Below are 19,143 nucleotides of genomic sequence, written 5' to 3'. Positions count from 1 at the left end.
TGCAGGTCCTGCAGCACAGCATTCACACAAAGATTTATCTGCATGCCTCTGGTGGCTGACCCCACCTACCCATCTGCCACAGCACACAAAAAGAGCAAGTTTTTAAAAGAGATCTCTTCTCAATTCTTAGTACCGAAAGGCCTCGAGCCAGACAAAACATGTAAATGCTTAACTTAAAAGTTGTATGTATAAAACCTTTTGTCCCAGAGGATCCCTAATTAGTTCATTAAAATATCTGAACCTGGAGGAAATTACGAACTTCCAAACTGAAAAGCAGCTGCCACAGGGATGACACACAATCTGTCTAGCAAAAAAAGGGGGAAAAAAACCAACAAATTTTTTCACATGGCATTACAGAGAGCTATCTAAATTAAAACGGTGTAATTTCATTTTCCTCCTGTGAGGGACAGCATTTCTAAGAATCCTCGTGCTCTCAGACTCCGCTACAGTTTGGTCATGTGCATTTTCAGAGCTGGAAACCACCGTCCTATCGAATTCCACAGCCAAACTCCTGCGTGCTGTACAGCAGCAGCACTGCACTTCCCACCTCAAAACACATCAGCCATTGTTCACCTTGTTATGCTTTGAGCTATTTTAAATACGCTTAATATCCAGGCCTCACATAATCCATGGACACAGACTCCTCACATTCCATTTTAAAATACAATTCAATTTTCTCTGTTCGCAGTTAGGAACCTAAAAAAGATGGCCTCATTTTTCACATTAGCTGAGCAAAGTTCTGGCTGTCACTGACCTATTATTTTGGCCTATATTTTAAAGTTGTACAGCAAGAAGACAGATATTCTTTAACATGTAAATGCAGTCACCAACTCCAATAAAGATCAGCCAGAGTCTCAGGACATGCTAATGCCTGTAAGGTTTTAACAGTTTAGATAAAGACCCCATTGCCCCCTGTGACCCAGCCAAGCTGGCCAGACCACCCATCTAGCAGCAGAGCTCACTCATGCCCAAGAAGCCATCCCTGGCCAACAGACTCAGCACAAGCTGATCTTTAGGACCATACCAAGCAATATAATACATAAAACACACTTCAGGGTCAAAAGGAAGACCCACCTGCCAGACCCCACAAGCTATTTCAAACAGCATTGTCACTTGGGAACTGGAAGAATTCCTCCTAGAGACTCACAGGTTTGTGAAATGCTGGACAGGGAAAAGAACAATAGAATGGTATTTGTTTCTAGAATGCATATAATAAATATGAAGCTGATGGTCTGTCAGCATCTTTCTCAGGTTTCAGGATGATTTCCCCCCCCCCAGGAGGGGGAAGCTGCTCCTAACACTGCTGCCTTCAAGGTACAAAAACTTTCCCAGACCTCCAGGGAAATGCCAGACATCAATGCACCACTGCCCAGCCGCCCCCACCTGGGTGTGCAGGAGCTGCACATCCCCAGAGCTATTTCTGCTTGTTTTGTGTTGGGTCTTATGCTTTTTTTTTTTTTTTAAACCACAGTTATAAAAAGCAGCAGCAAAGTGTTCATGAAATACAGATCTTTTACCAAGTCTTCATTAAAAAATTTGTCTTTATTGGCTTGAAACAATGATTCATTTTTTCTATTTACATATTGAAATATGCCCACCTATTCTGCATCTTACAAACTTCAAACGTTATGGCTTCACTTAAGCTGATGCACTGAAAGGGCTCCAAACTCTCAGGTGTCTACAAGTAGATTTCAAATAACGTTTCATATACAAACCCAGAAAAAAAATTGTTCTTTTCTGCTTGCAGGAAGTTTCCATGTTTACGATCAAATATAGCATCTATGCTGTTAAGAAATGCAAACTGTTCTATTACTCTGAGGTATTTATTTCAGATTTAAGATCCAAAAACGTAATTTCATATCCCACAACATCTAGAAGCAGTGTTTGAAGCCTCACTTACTGGTTTTCAAATGGGTATGTCATATTTATTCAACAAGCAGTCATTTCGAAGCAAGACAAGAAAATGATGGACCATGTCAGATTTTAGTCTTTGGAAGTAATGGACTGTGGACAATCTTACTTAATTACTTTCCAAAGAATTAATTTAGAGAAATCATGTTAACATATCATTATCCCACCCCATCTCCCTAAAAAACCTCAGGGAGCTACTTCCACATTTTAATTATATAATGAATGAACATTCATTTTGTTCCATGGAAGAGCAGCATCACACACAGTCCCCTCCATACCCCCTCTAAGCTTTTGCAACACCTTATGGCTGCCCAATTAGTGTCACCTGCAAACAGCAAACACCCCACAAAAGTACAGTCATTACACTGTTCCATGCAACACTCCTACTTATTCTCTCACATCTCCCTCATGATTTTAATTATCAAATGACAGGTTCTTCATTACAGCTTAGCAAAACTTCTCCTGACCAAAGAGCCTCAGCATCAAACTTTAACATTTTCAGCTTGAATTTCCAAGGAAAGGAAAAACAGAAGTCAGAATAAAGCCTATTAAAATGTATGTCACTGACTGGAGCACTCATTCTCTTCCTCCTCATGTATTCACTTTTCAATAATGTACTTCTAATATAATTTTAATCCTTATTTCAATTGTTTGCACGTGGTTTAAGCTTCAATAAAAGAATTTGAGTTCTCGTATTCTTAATTAGAACTTAAAATACACACTTCAGTTCTGTAAAGTAGTATTAAATTTTTTAAAAAGCTCGAAGATCAGATAATGCATGTTTTTCTGCTGAGAGCCCAATGCTTTAATTTACAATTCTCTATGTTGTTTTATTCATGAAAAAATACTTGATACTCAGTTTCTCCCCATCCTGCTAACACTGACACAGATTCTCTATTGAGGTTAGACTAACACAGTAAGACTCTCTCATGGCTGCTCTATATTTTCATTTGTTTTAAAAAGCTTATTTTAAAAAATTAAAAAGCCACCCTTCCTCCCTCCTGCTGATTTTAGTAACTACAATTAACACTATTCATGACGAAAAAGAGCTTTTAGTAATTCATTATTTGGAAATACATAGCTAATTATAGAGCAACAAATTCATTTTACTTATATAGCATCTTAATAATAAGAGCTTGAGCTTTAGTAGTCTAACAATATATATTGTGAAAGTATCCATTACAGCAAGTTATTTTTATTTCATAGTGAATGGTTCATTTTGCATTCAATTACTAGACACACAACACATGTGTTTCTGTGTGCCACCCTTCTCCCCAGTTTCAGAATAGACGCAAGCTCTAGGAGCAGCTTGATAGAAACTCATCTTATGTGCTGTACAGTTTGAAACATGAAGCAAATATTTAACAAAGTCCAATCCTGCAATACATTTAAGGGTCCAACCATTAAAGCCAGAAGAAATTGTGACAATAGGAAAAGTGTTCTCCAAGCATTTCTTGTTAATAAAGTCTTCTACTGTCCTACGAATATGACAGAAGCTTCATGCAGGTTATCTCCACGGGTCCAAAACATGCCACCATCCTGCAGAGAACAGGTCTAGAGATTAAATACAAGAAAGCCTGGTATGCCCTCCTCCCTCAACATGTTATTTGCTATTGAGAAACAAAATAAATAAATATGAGCAAAGTGATTAACATGTTTGCAGCACCACTTTGAACATGTTACCAACATCCTTTTGTACATGCAGTACATTAATTTGTCCAAGGAGACAAATTAAATCCATTTTCTCTTAGCATTATTCCTAAAAGTGGTGACAGTGAAACAAATTACAACCCCTCCTAGCCTTGATGGCTTTGAACTAGTGACCTGAAAACTAAAAGACTCTGATTAGCATTGTTGATGCCCTAATCCACATGCTGCTGCGCAATTTAGGTCCAGCTGTAGGAAAAGAGTAACTGGATGTAGTTTGGAAAGTCAGGGAGAGGAAGTGCAGGAGTCAAATGTCAAAGAAAACTGCCAGAATAATATTATCCATAGAGGTTTCCTGTTTGTGGAGTTCATTTCCTCACCATGAGGGCATCCCTACACCTGTAGACAAATGGGTCAGAGAGAATACATACATATATTCAATTTATTTGGGGAGAGCTGCAGATAATTTTCAGATAACTTGGAAATAAACCAACCAACACCAAGAACACGAACAGAGTCACACAATCTACTCATCATAACTTTGGGGGAATGGGAGGGGAAAGCAACTGACAGTTGTCAGAACTATTACCTAGCAAAAACCTTAATAACATGATGCAACAGCTCTGGAAGGTGCTACTTTTATAAGTTCAGGGTTTATTTGATAGACTTCTTAAAATAGATATTGATACAGTTAAAATCACTTCAAAATTCCCATGAAATCTACATTTTTCTAATGACTGTACTAAGCATTTTCATGGTAAGCACTTTAAAAGAAGTAATTAACATTATAGAATACTTTGCAAATAAATCAATTCCATTTAGAAAGAATTTGTCTTACATTTCTTTACTGTTTTTCCCAAATACTCTCAATTTGACATTTCTGTTGAGCAGAAACCTGTGTTTGCAGAAGTGACCATTTGACTGCTACTGTTTCCCCACTGGCCAAGTGGGGAATACAAGAAAATACTAGAAAGATACTATGAGTTGTAAATGAACCAAGGATAAATTCTCACTTCCCTCTCAAAGTTCACAGAGGCATCTTGCAGAACACAGGAAGCACAAACTTTACCTTTTATATTTGACCCCCCAAATACAATGCCCACAGCTACCAGCGTAGTGCAGGCCACATCTCTTAGACCATACTTGCAGCTACGACTGTAGAGGGAATTGTGGCCAGAGGATCCAGAAACCACTGCCCAAATCCCACCTGTGTGCCCAACATGCTCATAATCACTACAGGTGAATTTCTGAGCTGCAAGAGTGATAAGGAGGCAAGATAAGCACCGTACATAACTCCATTATGTGCCTTGTTCTGCAGGATTTTATCCTCAGTGTGGTTCTCTTTATCACTTCTCACACAGCTAGTAAAAAGCTGGACATTAGACTACCCTACCAGTACTCTACTCTTCAGAGTAAGGAATACTTTAGTAAAATATTGGTTGACTGTGAACAAACTTTCAATCTAAAAGCTACATGAAAGCTACATCAGACAGTGTATCCATAACCCGGCACAGTTAATCACCCAAACTTCACTTGGATTATTTATTTATTATCATTTATGTGATGCAAAATAAACCAAGCACTCATTACCTAGAAAGCAAGATGTGAGTTGAGAACCATTCTTAGACAGGCACTAACAAGTTATCGTAGCATCTTTGGTTTAAAAAAAATAAACAGAATAGGCATACCATCTAGCAAAATATTTTGCCCTGAAGAGCTTGTCTTCTGAAAACACACAGGGAGACTTCTAGTTAGTAATGATAAGTATTGGTAAGGTAGGCAAATACTGTTTCCTCTGGGTCTACAACTAAGGGAAGTAGAATGAAATAACCTGATTAAAAAACACGTTGCAAGTTCATATTTCTTGCTTTGATGCCATCTCCGACTGACATCTGAATCCATTAACATAGTGGTTCTGAAATGCCAACTCTATCCCACTGCTCTGTAAAAGCACTGAAGGAAGTAGGTGTCTTTGAACTAGCTGTGCTAAATATTTGTCCTAGATTTTAGACACGCAGCTCCAAATGAACACATTTTCTTTGCCTCTTTCTTCTCTCCTGTCTTTCTTCATTTACAGTATTCGTACACTTTGTAAGCTACAAAAACACATTACTACACAATCACATGGACCAGGTGTGTATAGTATTAAAAAAGAAAATCCTTCACCTGAACCCAGAGCCGTCTCTAGAGAAAAAGGAAGGCTCAGGGTAAACTTGCCAATGTGCACTCCCATTACCCCTTCCCTCTCTGATCAGGCCCTCCAACAACCAAGACCCTGTTTCCCTTACCCCATCACAACCTCCCAGCACTGCACTCCTCCCTTCCTTTGCAGGGAGGCTTCTGCATACCCTCAGCAGCCACCAGCTGTCCCTAGCAGGGAGAGAACCGGGACACCGGAGAAGATGCAGCCGTCCTCATGCCAAGTGGAGATGTTCCCACTGCCCAGGCCATCTGTGCTGCCCACAGGTTGTCTGCACTATTCTTACGGGAACACTGGCTTTGTACCTTGATCTTTTCACACAGACAGTCTCTTGTTTCTTCACATCCAGACAATCAGGAATTCCCATTATGTCTGTACTTGTGTAATGCTATAAAGGGACGATGATATCAGCATGGCAAAGTCCTTGGCTACAGCAAATGAAAACAAGCCCAAATGCAGCAGCCACAGATTGAGAAATGAAGGAAAAGAGCTGCTTACCTTTGGAAGGCCTCAGCTAGGAAGGGATCTCCAGCAAGAGATGCCCTCACCCCCACTGCCAAACCTTAAATGAGGTCTGGGAAGGGGTGGATCCTGGCTCCACCCCTTCCGGCCACTCAGGTACACTGCATGCACCTGAGCTCCCCTGAGTTGGCCCTGCCTTCCCACCAGGTGCTCAATCACTGTTTCAGGCTGCGACTTAACACTTCCACTACAACTTGTAAATCTAGAATTAATCCTTTTTTCCTCTCTTCAGAAGGGCAAACCTCTCAACCTACAAAGACGGCCAAATCAAGTGCTTACCAACCATTGCTTTATTTTGCTTTGCCCTACACCAAAATCATATTTTTCTTCAGATGCCTTTCACCTGCTCACACTGTTTGATTCTTCTTTATTTCTGCCCCACTCACAGCCCCACGTCATCTTTCACAGCACTCCTTACACTTGAAAGAGCTTTTCGCTTCCTTCCAAAGCAGTTTTCTTTCCCTCTTTCAACCCTAAAGCCTTCACTGGTATTCCCCATCTGCATTTTTTTTTCCCTGATGGGTCATGTGTGTCTGTATGAAATATCTGATCATCTCAAGGCGCTATTCAAAGACCTCATTCTCCTGTTCTGCTTCATCTCGTATAATGAAGTCGCATTGAATGTTAACTCATTAAAGGAAAGGCTTCGATTCACTTTCTTTTATAAACACGGAATAATTCAAGTTAACAACACTTTCCTGAGCTCTGCATTTACAATTACATGACAAGCAGGCAAATAATCTCTCCAGTAACTCATTCTAGAGGATAAAACTTAAGGATTAACTAAGATTTTCAAACCTAAATGCAGCATAAATATATATGGCTTATTTTCATCACATGTACTCTGTGCTCAGAGTTACAGAATCAAAAGTGGGAGTTCTCAGAAATAAGATACTCCGCTTATTCAAACTGCTCAGAAAATGCTGTTACTCCTACTGTTCCCACATGTATGCTACTACCATGAATACAGCAGAGCCCAGGGATTTTGGTAGGAAGCCAGCTTGCTTACAAATGGATTAGAGTATGAAGTTTGAAATGAATCAATGTGATGCATATTTTCTTGTTAAAAAATACTTGCAATGAAATATTTACTAAGTTTAGGCAAAATAGGCATCTGTTATTAGCACACAGCCCCCGTACACAGTCATGGTTTTCCCTCTGGAAGAGCTCAGAGAATACAGCAGCCCCACACAATGCATAGCTCAATTCTTCACATTCTGAGAAATTAGTCCCACAACACCAAGGTCCACACGTATTACTGCCTTCTGTAATCCTACCCCTGTCGTGCAGCACGCCACAAAAAGAATCCTGCGAGATGTGGAAAAAAAATGCAGATAGGAGAAGAGGCAGGCAAGCTGTTTGATGCAGTTGTTGGCATAACGCGATTTAATACTAACCTGGCTCCAGCTGCTCAGATAGCTGAAAGCCAGAGCACTGCTAAAACCTGGAGGAACTAGAGATTCACACGGCAGGTTTGACTGAAATTTGAGATTAGGAAAGCTCCTTGTTTTGCTGCTGAAAAGCAGTAACTGAGCTCTAAATACGCGATTTTCATTCTTAAGTTTTCCAGGAGCAACTCTCAGCAGCGTTCACCGATATATTTTCACCCAATAACAGCAACCACCAGCCAGCTACATAATCCCCGGCGCTACACAGGCCAGCCTCACAAATATTTCCTCTGATAATACCAACAAATTCCTCACTTCCTTCTGGCTTTTGCACAAGCTGTCACCGCGGGCCAAACAGCTTGCCTTCCAGGTCACCACAGGCATCACACCAGGTAGCCTGTAACTGAAATTAACGTTAAAATCCTAAAAGAAGTGAAAAGAAAATGAGGAGAGCCAGGTGACAGCAGATCAGCTGCCCCAGCACAGCTCGGAAGGCTGCAGTCAGCCTCAGCTCACGGAGCCCAGGGCCACCTGCCCAGGCCGGCGGGACGCTGCGTGCCACACGCATGGCTCACACCGCGCTGCGTGACACAGCACGGTCACACACGCGGGGCGTCCTCTGGGCGGACGCAGTCCGCAGAGCCGCGCGGCGGTGGGTGACGACTCGTGCCGGCAGCTCAGCGCTCGAAGCGGATGCACGCACACACATCCACGCACGCACTCATGTACGCGAATTCCTACGGGCCAGGTGCAGAAGTTCCCTGCGGCTCCGGAGCTGCGTAACGGGGAGGCTGAGGGCGAAGTTTCCTCCCTCCCGCTCTCTCCGCGGCGCACCGGGGCCGTGCGGACAGGCCTGCCTGCAGGCCCTCTCCCCGCCGCCGGCCTCAGCCTCCGCCCCCGCCCCGCCGGGACGCCGGCACCTCGCCGCTCCCCGCGGCCGCCTCGTCCTCACCGTTGCAGAACTGGAGCAGCGAGGAGGTGTCGTAAAGGCTGCTGTAGCTGGAGAAGCCGTCCTCCATCCTGCCGCCGCGCTGCCGGCCTCCCCTCGCCCGTCCCGGCGGCTGCCTCGTCCGCGCACTGAGGAGCGGAGGCGGCGGGGGCCGCGGCGGCCTGCTGCCTGCCTCACTCAGTTGCCATGGCAACCCATTCACTCCGCCGCGGATGGGGCGGCGGCCGCGCCGGGGCTGCGGGAGGGGGCGGCCGCGGGGCGGGGCGGGGCGGGGCGCTCCCCGCTGGCGGGTGCTGAGCGGCCGGAGCCGACGCGGCTCGGGATCTCCCCTCCGCCGTCAGAGGGCGGCCGGCGGGATCTCGCGGGAAGGCGCCCGGTGAAGGAGAACGAGGGGAGAAAGCCGAGCGGAGAGCGGCGTCTTGCGGCCGCTTCTCCTCGGCAGCCGCCCGCAGCCCGCCCGAAGGCTGGGCTCCTCGGGGTGAGACCTGCCGAGTAGTGCCCCGAAGGGAACGGGGAGGAGAAACACGCCCGTGGTCGGGAGATCCCTGGGAAGATGCCCCGAAGCGATCCGGAAGCTGAAGCCAGCGGGAAGAGGGCGAAGTTTGGGATGTGGAGAGTTCGAAGTCAGAATGCGTTTGGCAGGAGTTTGGCGGTAGGACTGGGGCAGCCTGTCTGCTGGGTGCTGCCTCAGCATCCCCCTTCCGCCAGCTTAACAGCTCCCCTTGCTTCCCCTGGAGCAACCACCGTGCAGAACTGGCCCTGCAGCCTCTTCGTTTCACAGGCAGCTCCTCTGGATGTAGGACAGAGCTGTCACCGTAGTACTGTGACTGACGTTCTCTTACGCTAACAAGGTGAAGATATGTGCTGGATCTCAAAGTGCACCCAGTCCCAACCCAATGCTGTGGGCTGGCTGTCCCCACCAGCTCAGGCTGCCCATGGCTCCATCAAGCCATGCCTTGGGCACCTCCAGGGATGGGGCACCCACAGCACTCTGGGCAGGGGTGCCTCACTGCCCTCTGAGTAAAGAGTTTCTTACTAACATCTAACCTAAATTTCCCCTCCCGTAGCTTAAAGCAATTCCCCCTTGTCCTATTACTATTAGGCCGTATAAAAGTTGGCTTCAGTTTCTATGCTAGAAATGCTGACACTTTCAGTGATCAAAAGCCATTTTTATTTCAAGCTCCTCTGCAGACATGACAAAAATTACGCGCTGCATTTCTGTAGCACCTTTCCTCTTGAAAAATGCCAGAACACTTAAAGCATGCCTTTATGTCTCAGTCCTTTAAGGGCTTTTTTGCATGACAGTTCCATCATGCAGATCCAGTTACAGGCCTGAGTTCTGTATATACGAGTCTTTGCACCAACCACTGAGCCATAGTAGTGCTAACACAAAAATATGCCATAAAATTAGGCTGGGATATCAGTTCCATATTAAAGCGGGGTGAAAAGTGCTCCCTTCTGAATTGCCATTGCCAATATTGGTAGAACTGAAGAGATCTCCAAACCAGCATGATGGTGCTTGTGTCTGACAGAAACCACCGTGTTTTATAGCTGCAGGCTATAAAAGAAAGGAAATCTGTAGTTGTTCAGTTAAAAATAAAATATAATAAAAATGAAAACAACTTCAGAAATACTTCATGTTTAAATGTTGAAAATCAGCTCTAATTCTTTCTCATCTTTAAAATTGACAAAGGTCCCTTAGGTTTTCTCATGGCTTTCTTAGGCCTAATCTATCAAACTTTTCCAGAATATCACCTTTTTCTAAAAGAATACACACACAAATACGTACGTATGCATGGGATTTATTTTCCAGGTAAGGTACTGTACTAGAGAAGTGGAGCTCATGGAGCTTAGTACCAATTTGAGTTCAGAAGTTCATTTTAAAGCATCATTACTGTGATAAGTTCCTCATTCTGAGGCTGAGGTGTGTTCTAACACACTAATTTTCCACTTGCTAGAGATAGTTTCAATGCAAGTAGGATGCTCTCCAGGAGCTGTCAATGTTAGCTTTATCCATACCTCCTTAACATGTGCACATTTTGGAAAATAAATCTATGAAATCTGTACTGCAGTGCGTGATTTTAACGTCAAATGGTTTCTGTATAGTTCTGTAGCAATCGCAGCACCAGGTGAATCAAATGGAAAAGGATATCCAGAAGGACTACACCTGTAGCAAAAAGTGACGTCAATGAGAGTGTTACAGAACTTAGGGAAGTAAACACTCGGTAACATTTACAGTGTGTTTTGCTGCATAGGAAAGAACAAAAAGGGACAATACAGCTCCACTTCAGAAAGAGCAAATTAAAATTCACTTAGAAAATACAATCTAAACCTGATGCGAGCACAGCATCCTTGAAGAATGAGGAAAGACCTGACCCTCACAATGGATTGCCTACTGAAATTAGCTGTGGAGGTGTCGTGAAGCCGGCAGTGAAGCCTTTCAGCTCACTACGCCGAAAATCATCTCAGTGATATGACAGAAAACGCTCTCAGCTCAGGTCTCTAGATGCGGTTATGATGCCATTATATTCAGATGGCAAGCGCTGGAAAAGGAAAATACTATTTAAAACACAATTTAATTGCAATGATTGTTAGACCTCTTACAATCTTATTACACTCCGAGGCACAAAATGAAAAATGATATCTGGCTGCGTGAACAATGGAACAATGGAGCTGAAGAATTCACTAACATTTCAGTGGGCATTCTGGTGGTGGAGCTAAACAATGACAACATTTCTTCTACAGTCTATTCTTCAGTGAACTGTAGCTTTAATCATTTGTACACGTCCAAGGTAAACGATATAAATGCGAATGTAGCATCCTAAGCAATGCAGTGGGACTGATGTATTTTGAGGGGTTCTGTTGTACATTTGTGCATCTTACTGCTGACAGTGCTAGAAACTCTGTATGACATTATATTTGGTATCGTTCGTATTGAGTGGGGTAACACAAATAACTGTTTGATTCATGAAAACAAAAGAGCTTTCATACATCCTTAGCAGAATTCTCAGGAGGTCATGCTCCAATTTTAGGACAAAGAAACCTTGCTTACGCTCTCCATTTACGTGCTGGCATCAAGGAATTTTGATGTTATATATTTCCATTCCTTTTTTTTTTCCCTATTTCTTTGCATTACTAATAAATATGAAAAATATCCCGTAGCATTTTCGTATCAGAAGTGTAACAATTCATAACTCTCACCAGGATAGAGTTGTATAGCATTCTGTTATGATGTAGCAGGTAACATTACTGCAGGCTGTTTCCGTCACAGTGACAAAACTAAGCAAAGAAAAACTGAGTTACAGTATCCTTTTGAAGTCCACTAAAATAATAGCACTGGTTCTAAATCTTATCCCTATACTATCTGCATTTAGCAAGAACGTTGAGAGAAAAAAAGCTGAATACAAACACATTCCATCTGACCAGTAACAAAGAACTTTTCTGAAGTGACTTTCCTTTCCAGGTCATTTCTTTGGCTCCGTCATACAACAGCATCAGGATATTTTTGCTGTTTGGTGATTTCTTTGACAGGCCACCTTTCATTCTCTGACATCTTGATCTGTGCAGGACACCACTGCCTTCAGCGAGCATATTCAGGGCACGAGGTGGCACTTGGTGAGGGACAGACTCAGGGGTTTGGGTCTCCACAGCAAAACCTGCCGTGCAGATCTGCCAATGGGCTTAGGCGCTCCCAGCCCTTCTTTGCAGAATTTAGAAGAGGTGAAGGCTCAGTTCAGCACAGGGGATGAAAGGTTTTTGTTTCAGGTCACTGTGATGCATGTCCACAGAACAGATCAGAAAAGTTTGGACAGCTGCTGCACACACTGAGCCTATTTCGTAATCAGAGAAAACTTCAATATGCAAAGCATCTAGCACTGTCAGCAGATGTGCTGGTTTCACTAAAATTTATCAGTGGATATAATTATAGCATCTATTTTACTGTGACTAACTTCTGATGAGCCCCTTGAGCTTGCTGGAAATTATCTGATTGCTAGGCCATGCTCACTGCCATGTGAGTAGGTCCTGTAATTCATTTTGCTTCACTTTGAGACAAGTGTCTGTTTCACCATCTACGGTCTTACCTAATGTAGCAGTCCATCTCTGCTCTAGCCTGGGAGCCCTCAAACTGCAAGTGTGGGGGCTCCTTGAGTCATAGTGTTCATCCTCTCCCAGTTGTGCATCCCCCGGGATACAGGTAATGCAGCAGCACAGGCCCCATATTACTGGCATGGTGCTTGCCTGAATTTTGAAGTACACTGCAGGAATAGCAGTACAGTATGGGAGCCTGTGAAGGGAGGGAGAGTGAGCTCCAGGGCTGTGGCACTCTTGGATGAGGTGGACACATAGCAGAGGGCTCTGGGGTTAAGTTCATAGAATTGTAGGATTGTTTGAGTTGGAAGGGATGCTTAAAAGCCATCTAGTCCAACCCCCCTGCAATGAACAGGGACACCTACAGCTCCATCAGGTGCTCAGAGCCCCGTCCAGCCTGACCTTGGGTGTCCCCAGGGACGAAGGCATCCATCACCTCTCTGGCAGTTTGCTCCAGTGCCTCACTGCCCTTATTGCAAAAATCTTATATCCAATCTAAATCTCCCTTCTTCTAGTTTGAAACCATTTTCCTTTGTCCTATCGAAGCAGACCCTGCTAAAGAGTCTGACCCTTTCTTTCTTTCTTTATATTCTGGAATTAGCTGCCTGCAGTCTGCCTAAATCCTCACTTAGGTGGTTTTTTTTTTTTTTCTAGTTTTGCCTTTCTTCTTCAGTGCGCAGCAGCACAGAGTAAGAAGTTTGTTTCTCTATTTTTTTTTTTGCTTTGTTTTGTTTTTCAAGACAATTTTGTGAGGTGAATAAATTGCCTTCATTCTTCAGAAGAGCTTTTTCCTCGCCAGCAGACTATCTCCAGGTATTAGAGTGGGTCTCGCTGTCAGGGTCCTATCATAGGCTCAAATAAGGATTTCCTTTCCTACTGCTCTCCGGCAGACTTGCCTCCCGGTCCCCTTTATGAAAACACTTCAGCTGCTGGAATAATCGCTCATCTGAATAGCAGGACTCCACTGCTTCAGCCACAGCGGGGGTCTGCATGAATGTCACTACAAAGCACACTTCTTGCATGTGGGAAAGATGGGATGTAAGGGGAGAATCACCATTACATAAGCACAGTCTGAGCACATTAAAAATACAATATAACAAATGTGGGTTGAAACCATCAAAGGTATGCATGTTTTACTATCCAAATGAAAATGTGTTACAGTAAGTCTGTACACATCGTGTTGGTCAGAATGACATACATTAATTATAGAGAAAATTACACAGTTCCAATAAGAGCGTTCTCAGTCACACTGCTCAGACAAAATAATAGTGGTTTGTAAATCAATTAATTTGTAAATATGAAAAGAACACTTTGAAGATGAAAAGAATAATGCTTTGCACATCTGTGATTCTTCCCATCCAAAGACAAGGAACTGCTCAGCACACAGTGGTGCTTTCAGGCTTGCACCATCCTTGTAAACTAAATACTGCCTTTATTCTACACATTCAGAAAATGAGAGGGAAAACACAACACAGCCAAAGTCACACAGGGAAGTCAGGGGCTGAATAAAACCAGAATAACCACCACCTGCGTGCACTAACCATTAGACTATCCTCCTGCAAACACTGAAGGTATTACTTATGCAGCCCATTATGAAACGCTTTCAAGCATAGTATCTGCAGTAGAAACATCCTTATTTTCAAAAGGTCCTGTAACAACTCGGGTTCAGTGCACTTCAATGTATGCAATGGTCAACTGCAGACTTGTTACAACCAGGGATATAGCACTGTGATACTGAACCGATGAGAAGCAATGTGCACTACAAATGCATAGGAATGTGGCTCCATTCCCACCTCTGTGCAATATGTGCTGATGAGTACAGCATTTTTGAGATATTAATACTCTGAGAGATGGAAATGAAAAGGAGCAAGATGGATAGCAGCACATAAAGTAATTACCCATTCACTCTTCAAAATTACTTCTCTTTTTCTGTTCCAGCCCAGCTCTGCAGCCCTACATTAGGTGGCTTCAGTCCTAAGTAGAGGCTGAAAGTTCAGCTCTTTGAAACCTCATCTGCTTTGTGGTGCAATCGCTTTGACACAGGTTGGGCCCAGAGCAGCTCAGCACAAAGGATCCAGGAAGGCTGTCCCCACACAGCTGCAACACTCTCAGGGGAATTCCCTCCCAGCATATGGAGCTTTCCTGCACCCAGTGAAACCCCAGGGTGCCCTGGCATTGCAGTATTCAGAAAGGCTCCCAGCAAATGTCAAAAAGGAATTCTTTTGTGTCTAGCACAGCGTAGACACTCCTCCTGCACATGGCTGAGGTCACAGTGACAATAAATAACCCAGAGGCCTATCTTACTCATTTACTTAAATCATATTTTGTTGCAATATAAAATCTGGTTTATACAAAGCCATAGCCATAGAAATTAATGCCTTCTGAATTGTCTGACAGAAGAACAAGACTAGAGGTTAATAGATGTATTAAAAGAAAAAAAGAAAAAAAAAAAAGGAAAAAATTAAACATGGTAAATAGATCTTTTAAGATGTACACAACTTATCTCTTTTTAACAAAGTGGTACTAAAATACTCAATCTGTTGTGTTTTTAGAATGAGAATTTGAACTCGATAGTGAGAATTTGTAAGAAGGTATAAAAGGCAGAAGTAGAAAACAGGAAGGAGCAAAAGATATTGGCTGAGTACATTCTAAGAGAAAAGACTTTGTCTGCAAACATATACCTATAGCATTCTGGCATAGAGAATGTATTGCAGCACTATTGAGCTCATTCCTCAGTCAGGGAAGATTGCTTTAACTTGTGACTTATCAGACTGAGTGTTCATAATTTCAAACCCTCCTTTGTCATTATTCACTGATTCAGGATCCAGCACAATTAAGGCATTGTAGGAACTGATGCTTATTAGGAAAATTTACTGTCAGCCATGTAAATAATAAAGCACACATAAAAATGTATGTATAAGATGAAGTATCACATCACTTCAACGTGCTAATGTTATAAAGGGCTCACCAATCTCATTCATGTCATTTTTTATATTTGCAATAAGAGCTAAAATTGATAATTTATGTTACTGGAAATGTGCCCAGACAGGACATTCTAAAGTTCCCTGGGATCTGTGAAGAATGAATGGAGGCAAGTGTCTTCTGAGAGACAGCCAGTAGAACTGCTGCATTTCCCTTACTGATTTTATCTTATACTTGCCTTTTACTGGGAATCTGTTGGAAAAGCTAATTTGCACTGGTAAACGAATCATTGAGAGTAAAAGGGTTTACCTGTGATCTTCGCTCCTGCCATCACCCTTGCCCATGTACCACCTCAATCAATCTTGCTTAAAGTTTTGCTTATGCATCTCCAGTATCTTTCATCAAACGCAATATTAACTACACACAAAGAGGCAGAGGGAGCAGGCAGTGCCCTGTTCATGCAACATGGGTTAGCTCTGCACAGCACAGCAGCAAGGCTCCTGGTTCCATCTCCTTCAGCTTTTCCTGAGCTGGCAGAGGAGAGAGGCACTGCTAGAGAAGATGGCCCATGAAGGATATGTGGAAAACTCAGCCCACTGTGCTCCCAGATTCCTTCAGTATCTACCAAAGCCCAGGACCACCTACTTTGAAACCTTACGTCCCTACAGTGCTATTGCTGCCTCAGCCCATTTCTGCTTTCCCGTTACAAGATCCCTCAGCACAACCTAGGGATGGAAGAAAGCAGTTAAATCATCAGCTAGTATAAACTTGGCTGGCTTGAGAAAAAAGCAATAGGGAACAATCCTTTCCTGCTGTTTTCAGCATCGCTTTACGCTAACATCCAGCATGGGATGTAACTTTTGTTTTTGTGGGTAACTGTAGTTTTGTTTGGAATTAAACTTTTTAAATGTACTTTGGAGCAGAACTTGGCTTGGAAGAAACTTTTCTGTTCTGGCCTGAGCAATCACTGCAAGGCCTGCAATGCAATCAAAGCAATCTTGTGTTACATGTGTTTTTTTAGAGTGATTTCTTCCTATGGGTTCACAGACAGCACAACCAGAAACTTTGAAATTCCACTTTTCATCTTCTTTTGATACAGAATATACAAATGAGATAAAATGAAACCAGTGATTGGAGCAAAGAAGATCTCAGTAGGTTGTCCAGGAACATGAGCAGGCATAGAGGTTTGAATTAAGGGATCAGGCTCACGCAGTCATGAAGTGTTTGTCTTTTGAGGAAAGAATGCGGCTGTTCTTCAGATCCTCTGTGAGGCAGTGCAAGATGTAGGATTGCTGATCTGCCTGGGGAAGCCATGCGTGTCATTCTGCTCTTGGTTATGGCATCTGGAGGGTGGGGAACAGAAAGAATGGGGGGCAGTGGTGACTGCCCAAGTGAAGCCCTGAAAAGCTGCCCCGGCCCTGTGCCTGGCTGCCGGCACTGCAGCGTAGGGAACAATCTGTCATTTGTTTCATACAGAATTTACTAACTTTAAAAACACTTCCTGATGCAGCATTTTAATTCTTAAGTAGTTCACCACCTGATGTTTCTCTCTCAAACTTTCAAGGGAGTGAGAGAAAATCACAGCTATGGTTAAAGGAAAGGAGAGAAGCTAAAAGGATTTTGTCATTACTGCAGTCATAATTCAAGGGAAAAAGAGCAGGAAGACAAGTTCTTTTCAACTCTTTGATGCCCGACAACCCCTCCTTCTCCCACCACTCTCTGACAGAATAAATACTGGAATAAAGAACAGAATGACTCTCAGAAGAAAAATATGTATTGTGCTCCATAAATTACACAAGCAGATGCAGCCATGAATGAAAGAATGAAGAACACAAAACCCCTGCAGTGTGCACTGGCTGGCAGAGGGCTGGCAGCTGCCAAGGGACGCTGCGTGACCATGGGGCTGCCAAGCTGGGACCTCTCTCTGCACATCACAACACAGCCCCGGCATGCCGCGCTCACTGCCTGCTCCTTACATTCATCCTTTTACACAGCTCTTCTGCACATGAGGAGCTGCTTAGTGAGTATTCAGGCCATAAACAGCTCATGATACGTTTTACAGTCGTCCGAGGAATCTTGTGACAATGAATTTTGCTTTTTTCCCCAAAAGCACTGCTTCAGATGAGTATCCCCAAGTAGAGGTGAGTGTGCCCACCCAGTCCAAAGCACAGGTAGAAGGGGCCCAGCCTGCAGCTACTGCAGCCTTGCAGAGCACTAAACTTCAGCTGAAGTTTTGAGCTCGTGACTTTTCCTAACTTTTTTCTAATAAAAGCTATATAAAGCCTATACAGCTTTATGATGCTATCTAGAGAAATAATTCCAAATAATCTAACCCATTGTTTAATGCTCATCAGATACCTCATTCAACTAAACAGTCTTTCGGTGAAGGTGGAAATCAGGATCCAGAATGGCCAGATTCACATTTCTGGAACATCTCCCCATTCCTCCATGATATCATTTATTTCAAGACATCAGCAGTTACATATTATCAATTTGGCAGGAAAGAATCCTGGTGCCATTTAGCTTCACCTGACCAATTAAGAGGATAATTCACTTAAAGGAAGTTCACAGCATTCATTTCCATAAGCTGTTCTGAAGAAAACCTGAAAATACTCTGCAAAAGGATATTTTGCCAGCATCACTGTTATAAATGCCATTTGGTGACCATCCAAGAATAAGAAGTAAATACTTTATGCTGGAAAAGAATACAAATGACTAACGATCCTCAACAGTTGTAGATGTGCATTTGTGGAAAATTGTGCAATTAGAGACTAAAAGCAGAGTTAAATATCTGTTTACATTTAATTCTGCTGAGCAGATCGGGACCGCAGGAAAAATGTCCTTTTATCTCTTGCTTGTGTTCTCCATGGACCATGCGCTTTGAGTTGCATCCAATTCATACAATAGAATTAGAGGAGAGCCTAGATATAGTTTAGCATTTTGAACTTTTTCCTTTTGTCAGATGAATAGTTTTTGTTTTCTCATTCAACTATGATTTCTTCCCATGTGAAGCTAGGAAAGATGGCATATGATGCTTCAAACCCAGAGTTTTTCCATCTCTGCATGTTTTCCCTTGGAGCTTGAAAACTCGCATTATCCCAGTGCAGGGGAAGGAGAGGAAATGTAGTAAAAAAGGAGTAATAAAGCCCATAGCTACATAAAAGCCCCCTTCAGACCTGGCCACTATGTGGAAAGTAATCAGATTGCTCAGGATAATTATGGATGAATGGCAAAAGTGCACTGAAGCAAAATCAAAGACAAACACACAAATAAAATGGAAGCAGAGACAGTGAGATAACAAGATATCATGCTACAAACGCCTATGAAGAAGGCCAGGAGAATGCTGGCTCATTACTTGGATGCAGGACGGCTACTGCCACATGACACCAAGGTACAAGTGATTAACGACTACTTTTTCTAAGTAGTCTTCATTAAACCTACATTTCAACAAACACGTTAAGCCTTTGCATTTTCAAGTTCATAGGAGGTAACAGGGAAGTGTGCAGGTTCAGCTG

At 43.0% G+C, this 19,143-nt stretch overlaps 1 protein-coding gene across 17 annotated transcripts in view; it reads right to left on the bottom strand.

Annotated features, from left to right (window-relative positions):
- EML1 (EMAP like 1) overlaps positions 1 to 19,143 on the bottom strand; it is a 120,050-nt gene that overhangs the window by 72,597 nt on the left and 28,310 nt on the right. For 8 of the 17 annotated variants that reach the window (XM_025151233.3, XM_025151234.3, XM_025151236.3 and 5 more), the window contains exon 1: positions 8,621 to 8,831. The exons of 8 other annotated variants lie outside the window; for them this stretch is intronic. In XM_025151233.3, coding sequence (XP_025007001.1) covers positions 8,621 to 8,687 — 67 coding nt within the window. In that variant the 5' untranslated portion in view covers positions 8,688 to 8,831. Of the gene's footprint in view, positions 1 to 8,389; positions 8,555 to 8,620; positions 8,832 to 19,143 lie in introns of those variants that run through there. One more of the 17 variants, XM_040701248.2, reaches the window with a different exon arrangement.

Source organism: Gallus gallus, chromosome 5 (genome assembly GCF_016699485.2).
Source record: "Gallus gallus isolate bGalGal1 chromosome 5, bGalGal1.mat.broiler.GRCg7b, whole genome shotgun sequence".
Taxonomy (NCBI): Eukaryota; Metazoa; Chordata; class Aves; order Galliformes; family Phasianidae; genus Gallus; species Gallus gallus.
Note: the sequence above shows the minus strand (reverse complement) of the source record. Positions and strands in the feature narration are given on the sequence as shown.